Source organism: Hesperophylax consimilis, chromosome 11, assembly GCF_061612785.1.
Source record: "Hesperophylax consimilis isolate HC1 chromosome 11, BYU_Hcon_1.0, whole genome shotgun sequence".
In the NCBI taxonomy this organism is placed as follows: Eukaryota; Metazoa; Arthropoda; class Insecta; order Trichoptera; family Limnephilidae; genus Hesperophylax; species Hesperophylax consimilis.
The window spans coordinates 25,084,447-25,105,827 of record NC_142846.1 but is presented as its reverse complement, the minus strand read 5'-3'; the positions used below and the strand labels follow the sequence as shown (position 1 = coordinate 25,105,827).

Genomic DNA, 21,381 nt, shown 5'->3' with positions numbered 1-21,381 from the left:
AATGCTCCAAGGATTTCTTAATGTAGCAAGAAATTTGAAATGAAGTGTCAGTTTGATTGCGGGAAATTTATCTCCCCTTGGGAACAATGCGGAGACTGAATAGGTCGAAAAGAGGGTTTTTTAATAAAAGGAAAAAATGTGCCTACTAGAGTTTTTCTTGTCTATTTATGTTAGTTATTCTTCTTCTACTTCTTTTAATGGAGCGCCTTCCCAGTAAGAGTTTGGATAGTAACAAGCTGGAATATTCCAGTGCTATGTAGAATCCGCACCCAACTAAATAGAAAAATATGCTGGAACAAATCCAGATGCGAATGCATGGAACTTGTCCGAAGTTCACGCACCACATGGACTTAAATGAGGCAAATAATAGATTTGGCTTAGAAAAATACTTAGTTTTTAAAGAGTACATAACTCTCTTGATAGCCCTTTCCTCTTGGAATCAGTGGCGGCCCGCGGCTCGTGACTGTTGGGTGTACTAGAGGGCTAATATTATTAAAAATGGCATTTCTGATGTTGTTGTAGCTGAAAACGATTTATTTTTTTCTAATTATCGTTTTTCTTTTGACGATTTTCAGGAATTTTCAGTTTAGCCGTGCGCCGCACGGATTTTCTGAAAATCTTCATACAAAAAATGAAATTTTTGAAATAAAGTAAAAATCTTTTTCAGCTACTACAACATCAATAACGCCATGTTTTGTAATATTAGCACTCTAGGAACCCAAAAGTAAAGAGCCGCCACTGCTTGGAATGCCATAACTTTTACGATATACGTACTTGAAAACTTTAGCCGTAGTCGTCACCACCACTTGTTCAAGATATCACAGAGCAGAACAGATGTTCTAGCACAGTACAGCATGACACGAGGAATGGTGATATTTAATAAAATTTATAAAACAGTTCATATATTTAATTACTCTTCAAATATGCATACATTAAATTTATTTATTTATTTTATATATTTAGTGCATATCACTATAAATAAATCATGTCTTTTCTCAAAAAAATCAACCTCACTAGGTCTAAGCCTTTATAGAGGTAAATTAAACGGTGACTAACATATGGCATATGGTCCTTCGGGACAGATTTATTTGTTCCATATCTTTCGAAATGTTAAGCATTTTAAAATAAGACATTTTGTACTGAAAATGAATGATTAACCAATTATTTGCCCGCGTTTCCGTGTGGATACGTTAAAAAAATCATTTATTAGAATATACATACATATAGCTATTCTGGGTAAACTGGGTAGATTATATGCTGTTTTTTATAAATATACGGTAGACGGTACAGTCTACAAAAACATAATTTTGTTATAAAAAAAACTAGAACAACTGATGAAAATAGAATCAGATGGCGCTCGGCGAAAATTTTGCGACAGCACACCAAGAGTTAATGTGTCGTATAATAATTATTTAAATAAATTAATAAGAAATAATATTTGGATGATTTTTTAACGCCTTTATTTGGCACCTTAAGGGTGGTATCATCTATCATCAGGGCAGCTTAACCCAGCAGGTTTCATTCTGAAGTCACATAGGTGTCGATGCCAATAAGTCGTTTTGCTGTATTACGTCCTCCAGCGATCTTCACCTGTATTAGCAGTTAAGGCGATGCACTACGTCGTGTAATATTTTAAATCGAGCCGCTATCAATAACAGCCCTTACGTAGATGGCGATATGGTTTAAATTCCCGCTTAACACCATCCGCCTGTTTTGATTTATGCAAAAAAAAAAACATGGCCAAAAAGTGCCTTTTATTTTATTTTGTGGATGTTCAGGCATAAATATTTATTTTTTTCCGATCATTTTATAAATAACTTAATTTTCCACATTATACAATAAAATCATAACCGAAAATGGGTTTGTAAGTAGGAGAACTTGAAAGCAGTTTTCATAGGCCTTATACATTATTTTTTTCTGGGCTTATAAAAAGACTTATCTAAAAAATACTCGATAATTTCAAAGGCTAACATGTATTCTACTCGTAGAATTTAATTAAAGCATCTGAAACATTTCTAGGCGACCAAATTTTCAAACCAAAAACACATGATTTTGCATTACTACGTAGTGCACCGCCTTAAGTGTTCTTGGATTATTTGTGAGTGTGTATTACGTCCTCCATCGATCTACCCTTGTATTAGCAGTTGAAAGTTGTTGGATTATTTGTGAGTGTGTTTGTTGTTGAGTCTTTGTTGTGCTGTACGAGGTTAGATAAAATGGCGTAGTGTCTTTTGCTGTATTACGTCCTCATACATATTATTTCCTTATACGTACGTTAAAATAGTTATGTATCTTGTCTTATGTAAAAGTGATAAATAAATAAAAATCTATAGTTGTTCGTGCTCTTAAATGAATTTAAGTCTCATTATTGTTCAATTCAATGTGCTAATATTTAAGTAACGAGTATCGTTTAATAATATAATTTAAATTGGTTATTGGAATGTAATTCTGTCAATGGACATGTAAAATAAAATACACAGATAAATAAGATGTGTCTAAACATCAATTACTAACCAAATTTTATCCAATATTGTATTTTTAACGTACTCGAATGGATTTGGTTTCATTTATTTTGCTGAGGGATATAAACCATTTTTTTCTATATCACAATACACCCACATAATTTAGGATGCATTCAGTCATCCATTAACTAATAAAAACAACCCCTAACTTTGGCGCAGCCGCATCATCCCTAAGAAGTATCCTGTAATTATGTTATATCACTCCCATTCGCAATGGAAGGTAGAAGGAATCCAACCACCGCAGTTATTCGTTCAATTAGATTTTTATATCGGAACCAAGTTCCTTTATCGACCCGATCGAAGGTAAGGCTGAAGCCGAATAGAAGGTAATTGCTTTCTAATAGGGTGGGAATAGGTACTGTTCGATTCGATGAAAACGTACAAATTAATATTAATTGAGTTTTATGCAATAATTAATTGTTATTCAACTGGAAATCAGTCTTAATTGAAATGGTTACATTTGAGATTTATGTTTATATTCTGTTTTTGGTTTTTAAACAATATACACAAGTTTAACTAAATTTGCTTTGGTATCTGTTTCTGAGTCCTACGTAAGCAAGAACTCAATACATAAATGAAAAATAAATAAAAACGGTACGACCAATCAAATATTTATACTAACTACAGAATTTAACTAAAACTATCACAAAAAATGCAGTTAGGTACCACAAAATATAATAAATGAATATATTTATCTCTTTCAGTAATTGCAATATTACATTTTTGCGTCATTTTAAATTAAAATTAAACAATCAACTTTGTTTGCATCACTATTTTTGATAAAAATTTTCAACAGGTTTCAAAACCAAAACTTCTTTCATTATACTGAACATAAAGACATTATACTGACAAATAATGACCTTATACAAAAATATAACAATAAGCGGTGGGAGAAGGTAATAAATTATTTATTATTTTGAAAATTAATTACATAAATTAAATTAATAATGATTATTGTGGAACAACTTTTTTAATGTTTAACTTATTTTGAAGGTTTATACCCATCAATTAAATATATCATTGAAGAAGTTGATAATACTAATAAATCTAAACGAAACATGAAACACAACAAGACACATAAAAATAAAAAGATAACTAGTCTCAACCAGTAATTGAACCCAGGATCTCTTGTTTTGCTATGACAAGCGTCTTAAAGCTCTCGACCGTTGATGATTAGATTTCGCTGCTTTCTTTGTAAATAATTTTTTAACTCGGATTTATTAACTTTCTTATAAAAAATATGAGTAAAATGCTTACGTTTCGTGGGTAATATTGCGAAATATCACCGTAAGTGTGCTTAGGAGAGCTAGAAGTACTTAAAATTACTCGAATCCGATCGATAATTGTAGTTAGAAAAAATGTAAGTTGATCCATTTTTTTTGTTTTCATTAAAAAATATATATTTAAGAAATGATATGTTTATTTGTAATTATGAAATACGTTAAATAATAATCCAATTATTTGGATTTATTATTCTCAGACTATAAAAATATTAACATTCGTTATTTCGGCTACTGGCATTATACCTAGCTCTCTCATTAAAAATTTAGGCGTATTAGATCTATCAAAAAAATTATATATAAAAATGCAACAATCAGTCATATTAAATACATGTAGGAAAACGACAGATTTTTTAAATATTTATGTTGAGGGATCAGTAGGATTTATAGGCCCTGTTTGGAGTTCTACCGAGCCGAACCCTCTGATATGAAAATATCTGGAGTCGGTGAATTATTTTCCCATTTGATCTCTGGTGGGTTGACGTGTTATTCTTGTATTGTTTTGTATTTATTTTGCTTAGATAATGCACTTGCATAATGTTGATTGACTAGATGATCATTTGTGGAAAAGTGTGTGGAAGGGTTTAGTTTTTCCTATGGGGAAGATTTATCCCGGACATAAAATCGGAAAGAAGTAATATAAGGATTTTATTACAAATCGAAAATACCCCGACCTTACAACATAATATGCCAAAGGCCTGGAGGGTTAAGAGTTTACAACAACCTAACTTTTAAAAACATTATTGATGCATGAAAATATTTACTTCAGCCTTTAGCAATTATTCCATTAAAAAAGAAAACGAACTACAAATTTCCTAGCCAAAACATTGACTAAAGCTGCCATTAGCATTGAAGGAAGCCAGTGTTGTCACTTAACGGGGCCAAATTAATTATTCTCGAAAGGTTCAGCCAGTCCGCCATAGAAACGCAGCTGCAAAGAAAACGGATTATCTCGTTAGCCGGATTAGCATTTAGAACGAATCTATGGAATTATGAAATAGGTCCAGATTTTATATTGTTTTAATTTTTTCAGCATTGTTTTTCTGCGCTGGCAATACAGAGGAGCCGTCTAGGTGTTATTAATTTGAACTAGGGGAGGAATTTTTACATCATTAAGCTTTTTTATATTAGATTGTAGCTACTTTTAGGATGGGTTGTTTCATACAATTTGAAGAATTCATCAAATTTTAACGTTTATTTCCAAGTTCCGTGAATGTTCTATTCAAATTCTGTTATTATATCATTATAGGCCAGTTACTTGACAGAACTGAAATAATAACAGAACTTGAAAAGAGCTTTCACAGTATTTTAAAAACGTCTGTACACTCTTATTGAAATTATCAGTTGTGAAATTGCATAGCAAAAATTATTTTCATAAGTTTTCAAACATTTAAATCGCTCACTATTGAAATAAAAGTAATTTGAATGGAATTTATTGTTATGTACGGCATCCCATTTGTAGAAATCAAAATATATCAAATGTTGTAACTTTGTTATTAGAATCTCTTTTTTTCTTGTTTATTCCAAATCTCGGGAATGTGGTGCAATGCAACGAGTTTCATATAATACTTCCATAGAAAATAAATATAATAATATATTAATGTGAAAATGAAAACCGAGTTAATTTTTAGACATCGATGAAATTAGGAATTGTAACAACTGTTTCGGTGGTCAACGTCTTTATCAAACCGTTGTTAGGTCACGTGCACGGAAAAACATATTGATATGAAATAATGTTAATTTATTATAAATCTGGTCAAATTATTAATTTTCCTGTTGAAACGGGATTGGATGCCTATAACGAATGAATTGACAAATTTTATAACTAAATAACAGTACAGCACGAATATGTTATGAGGAAGTAGGAACACGTGTTCTTAAAAATAATAACAATTTCGCATCTTACTCGTTTATTTGTTCGGACAAGGCCACCTGCGTTGAACACGCTTTCAGATATATTCTGAATGACTACCCCATTAATGGAGGACTGAACGCAGTTGGCGTTAGCAAAAAAATGTCCAAAGAAGCGAAGCTAGCAGACCACAATGGACTGCTGGTACCTACCCTGATGTAGGGAAATGAGGCATGGAACTGGCAGAGAAACCATGTATGATCGTGTAAGAAATGGGGAGATCCGCAAAGATTGCATGACTGATGAAGCCTAGTTTGTAAGATTAAGAAAGGGACGATTATATGGTCGGGGCATGTAGAGCGAATGAGCAAAGAAAGGAGTGGTAGGATAATATATGACGCAAATGTGAATAGAATTCAGGGACGCCCGAGGAACACATGGCACGTTCAAGTGAATCAGATACTTCAGAGTCTGGTCATGTCAAGAGTCGGAATAATAATAATAATAAATTCTTTATTCCAGGATGTGGGGAGATTAGTGCAATCCCACACATCCCATAGAGGATATAAGTACAGATAGTATTTACATGTAGTAAAATAAATAAAAAGAGATTAAAAAATTAAAAATTAAATTGAAAATGAAATTAAATTAAAGCAGAGAAGCACGGGAATCCATCGGATCTAAGATTGTGGGAGCAAGTATCTTTCTCCAATGGTCTTCAATGCTCGATCCTGAAGTCAGACGGGATTCTATGATAAGAATGTTTCTGGAATGGTTTATCCTTCCCCTCAGTCCTGCAAACCTGGTTCTTAACAGAGCTGTAAATCCTGGAACTCGCCCTTCTGCAAACATTGAGTAGGCACTGCAGTGTCTGGGGAGTCCGAATATCAATCGGTAAGCGTTGTTATATTGCACCCGAAGCCTTTCCATTGTTCTTTTCTTGAAATTAGCCCAGAGCTCGCATGTGTACACAGGGTGGTGCAAAAGGCTAAGAAGAGCATCCTTTTCACTTGTGGACTACAGAGCCGAAATCTTCTACTGAGCATGTTACATTTTATACTCAGTACTCGCCTCTGCCTGTCAATATCTTCATCATCCGTTAACTTATTGTTGATGACATGTCCTAGATATTTTGTGGTTTCTACTGTTTTAAGAATCTCACCATTCAAAAAGACTGGGGGAATGTTTTTTGGGCCTTCCCCATGTTTTATGACCAACAGTGCTATTTTTTTCGCATTATAGATCATGTTGGTTTCGTGAGCAAATTCTTCACAGATTTTCAGGAGAATTCTTTTTTTATTTATTATAAATTTTTAAAGATACAAGTTTTATGCAGTCCCACAAAGCTGTCACACGTGACGGCTTGTCTGTAGGTTCTACAAATAATATATATAAACATTTTTAATTTTTAATACATGTATGACACAAAATTATACAATAAACAATATCACAAAATAATATATATCAAAGTACCTACCTATATACAAATTATTTAGGCAGGTACGTTGAGATGTTCAGGAATACATCAATAATAAAGTTCAGAGATACATTGATTCGTCGCTTATTAGCCAACGCTTAGTGTTTTTGGGGCAGGGTCTCTCATTATTCTGAGGTTTAAAAGAATTATTAAATTTATTGAAAATCTCTGGTATTAAATATTTAAGCGTTCGGCTTCCATACTTATTTGTTACTCTTGGAATAATGAGGCCCTTATTTTCAGTGAATCTTGTTGTGTGATTATGCACCGGTTGCTTTTTATATTTGCTATCTCCCTCATTATCCATTATAATAATGTACCAAATAAGACCCTTTATTGGAAGTAGGCCCTCAGAACCATACAGTAGTTTTAGATTACTTCTTTGTCTGTAGATATTCGGTGGTACAATTTTTTTTATTATAGCAATTTGTAAGTTTTGTATATATTTAATATAAATATTGCTTGAGTGCCCCCAAGTTCGTATGCCATATCTGAGTATGGATTCGACCATAGAAAAATAAATTATTTTAAGAGTACAATGAGGCAAAACAAATTTCTGTTTATAAAAATTACTTGCAAAAGATCGGAGCTGGTTACAGATTTTAGCCACTTGTTTATCTCATTTAAATTTATTGTCTACTATTAGTCCCAGATAAGTATATTCGTTAGTAAAGTCAATTGTTTCACAGTGGCAAATATTTTCAATTTTTCTTAATCCCCGTATTGACGGTGCCATCAGAACCATATCATATCTGCGTAGCTCACATTGTTAAAACGTATATAATATAATATATAATAGAAAAGTATGTATGAGACGATGCATGAATGTGAATGAAGCAAGAAATTTGTGCCAAGACCGAGTTGTTTGGCGGTCTGTCCTCTCTGCCCACCCCTGCTGAGAAACGGCGTTATGGTTACTTAGTTAGTTAGTTTTTTTGACTAATATTTTATTAGGAAATACAGCCATTTATATAAAATATTAAATTTTTCTCCGCGTGGAGACGACTTATTTAACTTTATGAATTTAAGCCGTACCCAATTTTTTGTTTTTTTAAGGTATACTTACTATAATTTTCGTAAAAAACGATTTACATTGGAAGTCAACCACGATAATTAAATATCTTACTGTGAGCCACTTGATAAAATCTTTTCTTCGTCATTTATTGATTGGGTACATTCCTTATCTACTTATAATAACAAGTTTGTAACTATTGTTTTATGGTGTAAATTTGCCATTAGTAATAGTTAATATCTTATATCATAATTAGCATTTTTAGTATTGTAATAATTCAAAAAAAAATCTAACGAGTGGAGAACAAAATTATTGGGTTAACGTATAATAATTATTCACCAGTAAAAAATAGGTCACATTCTTGCGAAAAAAATAGAGCGAAAATCCAATAAAATTATTATTTCCGCGGCCGCAAATGAAGTGTTCCCCGCTATCGAGTACCGGGCCCGTTGGACCGTGGCGAGCAAGTCCTCGTGGTAGAATCTTGTTATTAATATGTTCGGTGAAATATAAAGGTTACATGTCTCTTCAAGTGGTCTAATGCTCGGTCGACTATAACCAATGTCAAGTGTTCAAAAAAAATGTATGACGTAATGATAAATTGTGGCTTTTTGGGTAAAAATCTTATACTTTTCATGAATTTGAGTATATTTTCTTTGGCAGAAAATTTTATGAAAACAAAACAATTTTGGAACAAAATGATTTTCGAAATTTTGTAAATATATATATATATATATTTAAGTAAAAGGTGGAATAAAATTTATCACCATATCGGAAGAAACCCTCATTTTTCTGAAACGTCTTTATTACACACAAAATATGCAACCGTAAAGGGCACCTACATTCCCAGTAATTAATTTGTAGTTCATAAAATTAATAGACGTGAGTTTATGCACCAGTCGAAACAGGAGCTCTCGCCTGGTGTTTTGGTGACGAATCAAGATCGTACGAGATGTAATTTTTCAAAATGAAGAGCAATGTGAATCCGATGTAAATAGAATATCTTTTAGCCCAGCGAGGCAAATTTCTTCCTGGAAAGGTTAGAAAATCACCAACCATTCCAAAAAATTCAACTATTCAAACATTTTGATGAAATCAGGATTTGGTTAATGGCCATACTGCTTTGTACATGCAGCATTCATGTGAAAAGGTTCTGGCCTGAACTGAGGCCAATTCAATGTCTTTAATATTGGATCAAGGATCGCCAAGATTGTTCGGTAAAGCTTGGAGTGATAACTGTTGTACCACCACATGTGTCATTAGAGAAGGAACCAGAAGTGTCAACCCCGTTTGCTACTTGTGTTAGTGAATTAAGCCCTGATTCAGGTTACGTCGTAGGTTGTTTTTTATATCTTTCATCTAACATAGCATCTAATCTTCAGCCTGGCAACTGCAGCCCGAAAGAACTCATTAGGTTTGTAACTTGCGTCAGTTACATCAGATTCCTTCTTTCATCCACAACCACGATGCATGCCCAAGTTGCATTTATTCTTTTGAACCAACTTTCGTTGCCGTCCATTATAATTATGTCTCCAAAATAGGTCATCCTTTTCTGTATCTTTATGTAAATGTTTTTATTATTATTGTACGATAGATCAATCATCTATTTACAAGATTTATTATTTTAACAATTTAAAAAGCAGGTGTGTAAAAAAGAGAGAAGTCATTTAATTTATCTGATGTTTTAAAAATTTAATTCAATGGCACCATCCTGTTGTAATGCCATCGCATTGCGCTAGAACAGGAGTCGGAGAACCGCGGCTTTTTGCATAGGCGTTTGCAGTTCTTCAGACTTCAACTCCAATTTCACCTCCACACAACAATTCTTATAATATGGAGTTACTGAACGAACTGACTAGAACAGCATCAGTATTGCCAAATAACCTAGAGCTAGATTCAGCTATAAATCCAGGTCATCACCTGCAATAAAATGGTTTAGATTCTTCGGTCTTTTTTTTCAGATATTCTAGCTTTTCATTTTTTATAGAACTCATTCATGAGATGATAATAAATTTATTGTTTTTTCTCAGATAGTCACCACAGGATTATAGTCCCCCCGTCTCCCCAGGATTGTAGGGCTCTCTGACAAACTTGGCTCTTCTCACTTAAAATTCTGCCGACCCCTGCGCTAAACCATCTTGAGCAAGTCATGGAGACGACTATTCTCTATTTCATTACCTACGCTTACACCAGCCGAGCAATATTTTACTAGTTCCTTCTTCTTTATGACTAGTCATGTGGCTTTGCAACGCATACACATCAGGTATCAAATTTTTATTGCATTCAGTTTACTTTAATCACTCTTTTGCTAATTCCATGCTCCACTGTCAGCAACAGAAACATTATCTGCCACTTCATCCTGGACTATCAGTCACGCTTTCTTTGACAAATTCATATTTGTTACAACGTCATCTACTTCCAAGTCTTCTTGTTTTTTTGGCTGAGCATTTTCTTTGTCCATTTACTGCACTGCTCTTAACCATATAAAGATCGTTCGTTATTTTATTTCTTGCGTCAGTTTTTTTTAAATCCATTATTCGTCCAATGCCTAAAGAAAATACATAAAATCTCGACTGGTAAAAAAAACTCTGGCCTCGAGTATTAGTAAACATCTTTGAAAGTAGGTACTGGAGACTGTAAAAGTTTTCAACTTTATTTATTAAGCGTTTACCATAAATAAGCAAACAATATAAGCATTTTCTCGGACAAATTTCTTGTCGTCAAGATAAAGCGAGTGAGTTTATTGCCCATGACCGGCCATAGAAATCGCTGAAAAAACGCAGAAACATTATTTCAGTGTTTATTTTGAACTTCGCCTAAAATGTTGGACCTCTCTTTTATAAAGACTTTTGGTTTTTGTACTTAGCGAAACTTTCATTTTCATATCTTTTTTCAAAGTTTTGTTTTTCTTAAATTGTTGTATTTATTTTAATTTAATGATGAGGTAACTATTAAATTAATCAATGTTGATGATGTTTAGATAATTGAATACACATTTCTGAACAAAATTTAAAAAAAGATAAACACTTATTAAATAGTAATGAAATGATAATGAAACAGGGTTATTAATTAATATGTCATTACTATTAATTAATATTATTAATAAATAGTAATGAAATGATGATGAAACAGTTATGAAAGGGTTATTAAATAGTAATGAAATGATAATGAAACAGTTATGAAATGATAATGAAACAGTAATGAAATGATAATGGAACAGTAATTTAAGCGTAATCAAATAGTAGTGAAATGATAATGAAACAGTAATGAAATGATAATGGAACAGTAATGAAAGGGTAATTAAATGATAATGAAACAGTAATGAAATGATAATGAAACAGTAATGAAAGGGTAATTAACTAGTAATGAAACAGTAATGAAATGGTAATTAAATAGTAATGAAATAATTATGAAACAGTAATGAAAGGTTAATTAAATAGTAATTAAATGATGATGAAGCAGTAATGAAAGGGTAATTAAATAATAATGAAACAGTTACGAAAGATTAACAGAATTGAAGCAGTATTGACAGATTAGTGAAATATACAATATACGAATAATATTAAAAGATAAGGAAATAATAATAAAATTAACAGGTTATGATGATACAGTATTGAAAGACAGCGTTATAATTTCCACCATCAAGGCAGACTTGGACAAATATTGTACAGTATGAACACTGTCCATAACCCAAAAATTCAGCCCCTACATTCCGAATTTCTACCGATTTACCACTTATTTCTCCGAAAACTAAGTTTTTAAGTTCCTAGCAAAATTTATATTGTTTTGAAATGTTATTATAATGAATAATGTTGTTTAACGTGTTATAGGTATGAAAACATTAATATTTTATCTTTAAATGCAAAATAGGAACTTGACAGATTTTTTCTGTATTTTTTAAGCGAGTCGTGTTTTTAATTAAATATTTTAGAATTATCGTTTAACATTCGTTTATTTTAGAATAAGGAAGTTGAGTCCATTTTTTTTATTTTTTTTTATCAATGTTCGAATTCAAACTTAAATACTGGTATTTTTTTATTTTTTTAAAGTTTGTTTTCATAATTAAATTAATTCTCAAAGTTTAAATTTTATTAAGCCCGCCAAAACGAGCGGAATCCGAGCGGTAAGAGGCGGGGTGTGGTGTGACGTCATTCGAACTGTGAAAACCACGTCGCTTAAGCATTTTGTATGGAAAAATTTTTAATTCTTCAACAAGGAATTCCAGTAATTTTTTTACCAATGTTAACCGTCTATTAGAATTGATGTTATTAAAAAAAAAGAAAATTGATTAAGATTTCATAGTTAAATTAATATTTTAAGTTAGAATATTTGCTTTTCCCGCCCGGTACGGTACTTGTACGGTATTGCCGTCGCTACTTGTTGACGTTCCCCGCGCGAATTCAGGACCACCGCGCAGAAAAGTAAAGACCAAGAGTAAAATAACGGTTTACAGCCCAGTTCACTGTGAGACTTTTCTGGGCGGCCGGCGGCCTGAAGTGTATCACATGCTATGTGACATGTATAATAATAAAAACTTCTAAGTTATGCAATAAACAACATATTATTATAAAGCACTATACGAATAATGTATCTTTAGAAATCCATTTCATACACAGACATAGGAATTAATAGACGAGAAGATAATGGCGAGGGGTAAAATCAACTGTTGAAGAACGAAGGGGGTTAAGCTGACTGTGATTCGTCAATAAATCAATCTGACAGTAAATAGGCATCTCGCATTATAATATCACCATTTAGTTCTTAAAAGTAAAATCTGCTTTTGAATGAATAGACATTTTTACATGGGAGCGCAAATTACTCGCCACGTTATGAACTAATTTGCGAAGTCCAAATTCGGCAAAGTAAATTTCTTCTGTTTGCAGAGTCGTAGTTAGTTTCAGAGTATTTAGTTAAGACACTTTTACAAATGTTTCATAATTTACTTACCCCAGTAAACAACGATGAGCACACTTGAGAATCGCTACGCTTGTGATGTGATAGTATATGTTTCTAAAACTGATCCATATAATACGGTGTGAATAAGCTTAAAATAAAGTAAAATAATGCTTACTTATGGAATGTAATACGACAATTGGGTTTATTCTCTTTTTCACATCTATTTTTACAAGTTTTCATATCACAAGTCAACATTTTGCCGTGTTATTTCGTAAAATGAACCGATGATGCCTCGACCGTAGTTCGCACAAGAATGATGACGTCACGTTTTCAAATTTCACTTGAGGCCATTCGCGAGCCCAGCCGGCTCCATGGAACCGGTATGGGGAGTGGGGATAATACGCTTTTAATCACTTAGGGCAGGTCTACTAATATTCATATGTCTATGATTTCATATAATAATAACAACAAATACGTACATATATTTGACAAACCCAAATAAACCTTTGGCCTATACACCTCTCTCATCTAAACCGACCATCTCTCATGTAATAGAAAGAGATGCACCATAGGTGATCCGTTGTACGTACAAGTCACGACACATGTGACGTCAGAATTCTTTCGACCAATCGTGGAGCGTATACAGTCTATTGCTATTGAATGCTTTTTCAAGAACGTTTAACTAATTCTAAGAATAATAATATAGAAATATATTTATATATTTAGAATCGAAATTTTTTGATCTACATGAACATATTATTTTTTATAAGTCAAAATATTTTTTACTCAACTTCCTTATTATCGTTTATCGTTTAACATTCGTTTATTTTTGAATTATCGTTTATCGTTTTACATTCTCTAACATTCGCATTAACATATCTCCATTTTAAATCATCTTCTTCTTCGTTTTGAACGGTTACCACGAAGCATTAAGCACTATAATACTTTCGTTAATTTAATATAATACTTTCGTTAATTTAGTATACTTTCGGTTATGAGAATGAATAATTCATGAATAACGAAATAGTTACGAAAAAGTAGCGAAAGATTATTGAAAGAATGACATGGATAATGACATGTTCTTTGGGATCCGACTTGCTGATGATTTTAAGTATATATTATTAAAATTTATCAGTACGAATATTATGAAGTAATTATAAATATATTTGTGTTTTTCTGAATAACTGAAGTAACAACATTGTAACAAAAAAAGAGTAACGAAAGAACAATGACATCATAATGAAAGAATGTGGAGAGTAAAGCAAGATTGAGGAAGAATGTACATATTTATATAATTGATAGAAAGAATTCCTACCTTTTTGTGTGTTAACAGTGACGGCTGGGCTGACCGAGGAGACGTGGTGCAGGACTACGAGCAGCAGGCGCAGGGCAGCATCAGCATCAGGATCCACTCTCCCTACGTGAAGAACTTCGACGACTACTACCTGGGCCTCAGGCCGCACTCCAACCCCAGGAACCCCTGGTTTCGCGAGTTCTGGCAGTCCAGGTTCTCCTGCAGGATGACGGATGAACCAAGCAACGCCAGCACCACTAGATCGGATGTGCAGGAATGTACAGGTTAGTTGATATGTCACAGTAAACTCACTAATTTGCCATTTTAATGTATTATACTGCTGAAATGAAAATCCCTTACAATAGACATGAAATATTGTATGCATAAATTTAAATTGAGTGAACGAATTCGAATTCAAGATTGTATCGGAAATATATGAAACCATGTTACTGCTGAAACAGAGTTCGTAGTTACCTATAGAAATTTAATATGAATTCAATTCGTTATTGCAACATTCCCCCAAATGCATCTGGCCAAACGATTGTATTCAAATTCTCAAGAGGGTAGGTACTGCAGACAAGGGTTCAAAGGAATTCATTTAGCATTTCAAATAATCTACAAAGCTTTTAATTAAAATTTTGATTAAAAACACTCGGAAGTAACTTATTGTAAGCATTAAATACATATTATATGAACTTCACGTCTACAACCACACTATAAAATAATTAATGTTTCATGTAATTAAGGAGATGGTGTCGGGTAACTTAACCTTACGCATTTTTATGTGTCATATAATCTTGTATTTCTGATATTTGTAACTAAATAATCTAGATTTCTTTTAGTTCTAGTTACATACATAGCAGCCTATTAAAACGTGCGGTGAGAAACTGAAGATAATGTTGTTAGTTCTTATTGAAAGTATGATACAGTTAAATTTGACCGAAGGAGATAGGGTCCCATTAGCTCAGTTGATCGAGCGGCGCCCCGGAAAGACGAGGGTACTAAGTCCTAATGCGACCGTATCCTTTTCTGATTTTTCTGTTTCAAATCAAAAGAATCGCTAATATTGTCTTCAATAATTATCTTAAAAAACAGTTATACTGTCAAACTCATTTATTATTATTTGTGGAAAGTTTATAATTGGCAAAATGAACCGTTTTTATTTTTTAGGTATGTTAAGTTTTGAGATTTGCAGTCAATTTTTCCAAAGATAAATTAATAGATTTTCTCACCAATCAAACATTCCCCTATGACGTCTAATTTAATGAAAATAAATCACATTTCGTTCACTATTTTCATATTATAAAAAAAATGTTTTTATATCCGTATGGGTTCAAGGCAAATGGGATACACATCAACTGAAATTGAATTTCTTAACTGGCACTTGGGACGGGTTGTTGAAATTCAAGTTCTGTTATTATTTCAATGGGCCAGTAGTTTCTCAGAAAATAAATAAATACAGAACTTTAACAGAAATTTAAAGTTGGTGAATTGCTCAATTTTAACTTAACGCCCATTCATTAAAATCTAGAAAGCTTTGTTGCATAATGACAAACCATTAATCTCTCTAAGTTCCTATAACATTTCTAAAGAAACCTAATTAAATACTATCATTTTGACCGACAAATTTCACACAGGCACTTAACTCGTCAGATGAAACGTAACATTCAATCTGGAAATCTTTACGTTTACTTCTCATATTCTCCCTTTATTCTCGAGTAAATTATTTGGTCCTGTACGGAGATAATGCTATCTCGTGAGCGTCAGAGACGGTTAACAATCTGTAACAAAGCCGCGGATGATACGGTTCATAATAGGAGTCAGTAGAATCATTCCCATTATGGCGCCGGTCGGGGGAGGGGAATAATGTCCTGAAATGGGGAATATCTGATCCATTGTCAAGGCGAAGGTTGCACTGTTCACCCCACAAAGTGGGGTGCCCTATTATTGTATGGACCGTGAGCGTCTGTGGTGGCGTCAATTGGACAATCTCGTGATGATTTTTTGGCAGAATGTTTGGATGCCATAAATCTCTCTGACTAAATTACTAACTATAGTGTCATTTTTAAAAAGATGTAGTCTGTTTGTGCGCTTAGTTCTTCTAAACTACGAAACGGACTTTGATAGGGTTTTCGTTATTTATTTTTTTTTTCTAAATATTTTTTATTTCATAAAATACAGTATAATTATTTAAGTTTACATAGTAAGAACATATTTCAAATAAAAATTAACTTGTTTACCTTAAAAAATTGTGTCTAAAGAGATATTTAGAGAATATTTTCCGGAAGGTTTATATATATAATGCATAATCTATTATGTTTACAGAAAGTAGAAAAAAGTCGATGTTTTGTAATCAAGTTATTATTTTCGGGCGCTTACATTGCTAACACTGGCTAAACCTTTTGAGATACATCAAAATAATGTAGTACGCAATTCTATATCTTTAAAAGATCTACAAAAAGTCTTCTATAGTATATGTCTATCTCTTAAGGATAACTCTCAGCAACGCCAGGTTAGATAATTATCTTATAAAGAAAATCATCCTTTTATTTGTGCCCATTGTCAATGATAGATTGCGATGTTCGTTGATATGTGGAAACCAGTTTTCTTTTTTTGCCATAAGCCCTATTAACCCTATAGTAATTTTTTTTTAAATTATTTATTTTGTTTTTAAAATTATTGTATAGGCCAAGTGGAGCCCGCACTAATACTATAAATTCAACAGCACACCGGCACACATGGACACTGTTTAATATTGAAATACTTTTATGGTTATTCCAACAATCTGGTTCCTACCTAAATTGTTTTCATTTAATTTCTAAGTGGTCCTTTACCTTCGAAAAAATAAGCAAGAGGATTTTAAAAAATAGAAGGCCAAAAGCAAGTGTCTTTTGTTTGATTGATATTAATTCTTCGTCGTTGTTGCATATCGTTGCATGTCGCCCCCTCGTGATAATTATCGGAAAACAGTACAAATTATCAGCCCCAATCATCGTACATTATAAGTATTGTATATTGTGGAGAGTGAACAAAAACCTGTTTATGTTGTGAAACAATAAATATTTGTGATACAAAAACCGAAACCAGTCGTGTGGTCAAACAATGCTAGATGTGCATCTATAAATTATAATGCTCACAGAACTTTCAAGACCAACATCAGAACTTCCAAATGAAGCAATAATATTCACAAAGTTAAGACCTCCTTTCCCACTCCTATTTTTCCTTATGAGAAGCACGATTGTAGGACCAGTTGGAATGAAGACAATAAAACAGCGTGTTACTTTTCTCGAGTTCTGTCGGATGAGGAATGACTGCTTTGAGTGCTTGTACCAGTAACTTCTATATTTATTGTGCAAAATTGTACGTTTCCCACATTTGTTTAGTAGGGGTAATTATTTTGATAGTGGTGATCATCCTCATCTTCTCACAGGACGCATGAGATAGCAGAGTTGAACAAAGAACATTATTTTAAAATGCCTGATAAGGCCGAAAATTCATTAAAATTAATTGCCTTGGTTTCGGCTTGAGGAAACGAGATAATCATTTATAGTGTGATATGATATGATAGTATCATAGTATACAATATACATATATGATAAGGATTTTATCGTAAAAATGAGAGATGAGCAAATGTCTATCACGTCCGATACAATTATTAATATTACTTAGGATATATTTTTATTAGCATTTAACAGCGTCTTTCGGCAGTCTCCTATATTTAAAATATTAAAGATAAAATATGATTGATACGATAATAAAAATAAAAAAAACATATTTGTTTATGTTCAACCAAGCCGATTTCACACTGCTATGGACATTTCGCGAAGTAACGAAAAACGAAAAATCAAACGGCTTGAGAAAATGAGAAACCTTACTTGATTTCTGCCCAATTACCTCGCAAACGTGTTAAATGAGTAAGCTTACTTGATTTCTTCCCAATAACCTCGCAAACCTGTTAAATGAGTAAAATTACTTGATTTCTTTCCAATTACCTCGCAAACCTGTTAAATGAGTAAACTTACTTGATTTCTTTCCAATTACCTAGGAAACCCGTTAAATGAGAAAACTTACTTGATTTCTTTCCAATTACCTCGCAAACCTGTTCAGTGAGAAAACTTATTTGATTTCTTTCCAATTACCTCGCAAACCTGTTAAATGAGAAAACTTACTTGATTTCTTTCCAATTACCTCGCAAACCTGTTAAATGAGCAAATTTTCTTGATTTTTTCCTAAAAATTACATTCAATACGAATATTTATGCAAACTGTATTGAAAAAATGTGGAATGTGTAATGCTCAATTTGGACGTAAATAAAAAAAAATAAAAAAAATAGTATGACAGGCGTATTCAAATATTATTCCACAAATAAATCCTCCAATATCACAATATTTGTCACCCAAAAACGTTCACAACATCATTTTGGCACCTCGCCAAAGCCACAATAATCCATCTGTTGCAAATAATCCGGGCTGGGCCATTAGCTCCCAGCCTAGATACGGTCGCTTTTACATCAACCCTCATAGAGGGAGGCCGAAACACACAGAGAGGCACATTCGGAAAGTAGGGCTCCGCTGAATGGACCTTTCATATCAACCAGCCGCGGGCAGGCCGCTAAGGAGATCGTCACTGCAATACTTCACTGGAACCAATCTTTCAAGGCGATGCACTACGTCGTGTAATATATTAAATTGAGCCGCTTTCAATAACAACCCTTGCGTAGATGGCGATAAGGTTTAAATTCCCGCTTAACCCCATCCGCCTGTTTTGATTTATACAAGAAAAAAACATGGCCAAAAAGTGCATTTTGAAGTGAAACTTCTTTACGCGCGTTATGCAATTTCGAGGACCGGAGTAAAACCAACTCATGACCGTCATCAAAAACCGTGATCATTTCGCTATAGGAGCCTAGCCAATATTATATACCTACTTTCGGTCGCACTCCAAGCTCAGCTTCGCGGTCTAGAGGCAAAGCGCCCGATTTTCGTCGTGAAGAACCGAGGTTCGATCCCCGCTTTAACTATTTTTTTTTTCTTTTTGTGATTTTTTTAATAATAATTTTTTTTAAAGTGATAAAATGCTCTCGTGCTGCGACTTTTAGATATTTTGACTATATGATATTTTGGTCGAATACGTAATAACCGCGGTCTAGAGGCAGAGCGTTCGACACTCGTTATGCAGGACCCGGGTTCGAATCCCATATTTTTATAACTTTTATTTTTTTTTATCAACGATTTGTAATAATGAAGAAAAAAATTAGATAAATTTGTTAATTTAAATTTAATTTACTTTACGGTACCTTTATGATATTTTGGTCGAAATATAGCTTACAAATTTTGATTAATTATTTTTATTTTGAATCATTAAAATTACTAATCAAGGCCGATAACGCCGCGTCGCGCGAAATATCTCTCCTCGCGGTCTAGAGGCAGAGCGTTCGACACTCATTATGCAGGACCCGGGTTCGAATCCCATATTTTTATAACTTTTAATTTAATTTAATTATCACATGCTATACTTATAAATATGTCAATAGACAGAAAAAAAAGAGAGAATGAAATGAAAAGAGAGAGAGAAGAATACTAAAAGTTTCACTTCCGTCGTGCGTAGGCTTGCCACACACTGTATTTTTTATTTTATTTTGTGGATGTTCAGACATAAATATTTAAATTTTTTTCGATCATTTTATAAATAACTTAATTTGCCACATTATATAATAAAATCATAACCGAAAATAGGTTCGTAAGTAGGAGATTTTGAACTTTAAACCAGTTTTCATAGGCCTTTACATTATTTTTTCTGGGCTTATAAAAATACTTATCTAAAAAATTGTTGATCATTTCAAAGGCCAAAATGTATTCTACTCGCAGTATTTAATTAAAGCATCTGAAACATTTGTAGGCGACCAAATGTTCAAACCAAAAACACATGATTGTGCATTACTACGTATGGCATCGCCTTAACGCATTTTTCAGCTTACCTTCAAGCTAAGAAAAATAATAACAAAAATCTAACTACCCCTAGATAACCAGTAGTTCTGTGAACGGTGGTTTCCTGATAACTCAACAAAATGACAATTCAACACACCTTTAAAAAGTGATTTCAAGCAATGAAAAAAAACTAACTTACAAACCGTAATATATTTAACCTGGTTTTTGTTTCATCACTTTTTAAAGGTGACTTGAATAATCATTTTGATGAGTTATCCGGTCACCGTGAACAAAAAAATTTGTTCTAATTTTCTCCTATCTAATAAATCAGAACAAAAATTTCCTCTGAAATCATAAGATTTGTACTTACATAATTATAAACCATATATTTTATGTAACATCTTTTTGCATTTCAAATAATTAATTACAAAATTCGTCCAAAAAAACGTGACTATCTCAATGACAAGTCTTTTTTCAAACTTTCTTCGGGCAGGGAAAGTTAGCCATCTATTCAGAGTTATCCGTCTAGTACAAACTAATTTCAGTTAGATTTATTATTTTACTGTTTCTGTGGTAGTAAAAAGGCGGAATGAAAACATTTCAAAATTCAAATCAATCATCTCCTTCTCGACTCACTAACTTCAGGCTCACAATCAGAGATGTGCAAAATGGGTACCCAAAACCATTTGAAATGCAAAATGGAAATGGGTCAAAACTTTTCCATTTGAAAATGCAAAATGCAAAATGGTTTTTAGAAAAGCATTTCAAATGTAAAATGCAAAATACCTCGTTTCAAAATGCATTGAAAATTCAAAATGGTTTCTCAGGTCAAACAAAAATAATTATAGAATTTTTAAACAATTTTTTTATTTAATAATGGACAATGGACATCAATGTAGAACAAACATATTACATGATGGTAAATCCAAAAACACCACGACTACGGATTATGAAACCACAAAAAAATTGTGCGGGACTAATGTTGCCAACGTAAAAACATAGAAACTGCTATCTAACATTTAATATTACAGCGTCATGGCCCCATGTTCAATATTTGAATCAATATTTTTTGTAATGGTTTCACTCAATTGCCAGGGCTCCTACCAGGGAGCAACTTGACA

General features: G+C 32.8%; 1 protein-coding gene across 2 annotated transcripts in view; it reads left to right on the top strand.

The window, feature by feature from the left end:
• LOC149419964 (metabotropic glutamate receptor 1-like) overlaps positions 1 to 21,381 on the top strand; it is a 426,820-nt gene that overhangs the window by 366,305 nt on the left and 39,134 nt on the right. For both annotated transcript variants that reach the window (XM_089637395.1, XM_089637394.1), the window contains exon 7: positions 14,373 to 14,617. In XM_089637395.1, the coding sequence (XP_089493521.1) occupies positions 14,373 to 14,617 (245 nt within the window). The remainder of the gene's footprint in view (positions 1 to 14,372; positions 14,618 to 21,381) is intronic.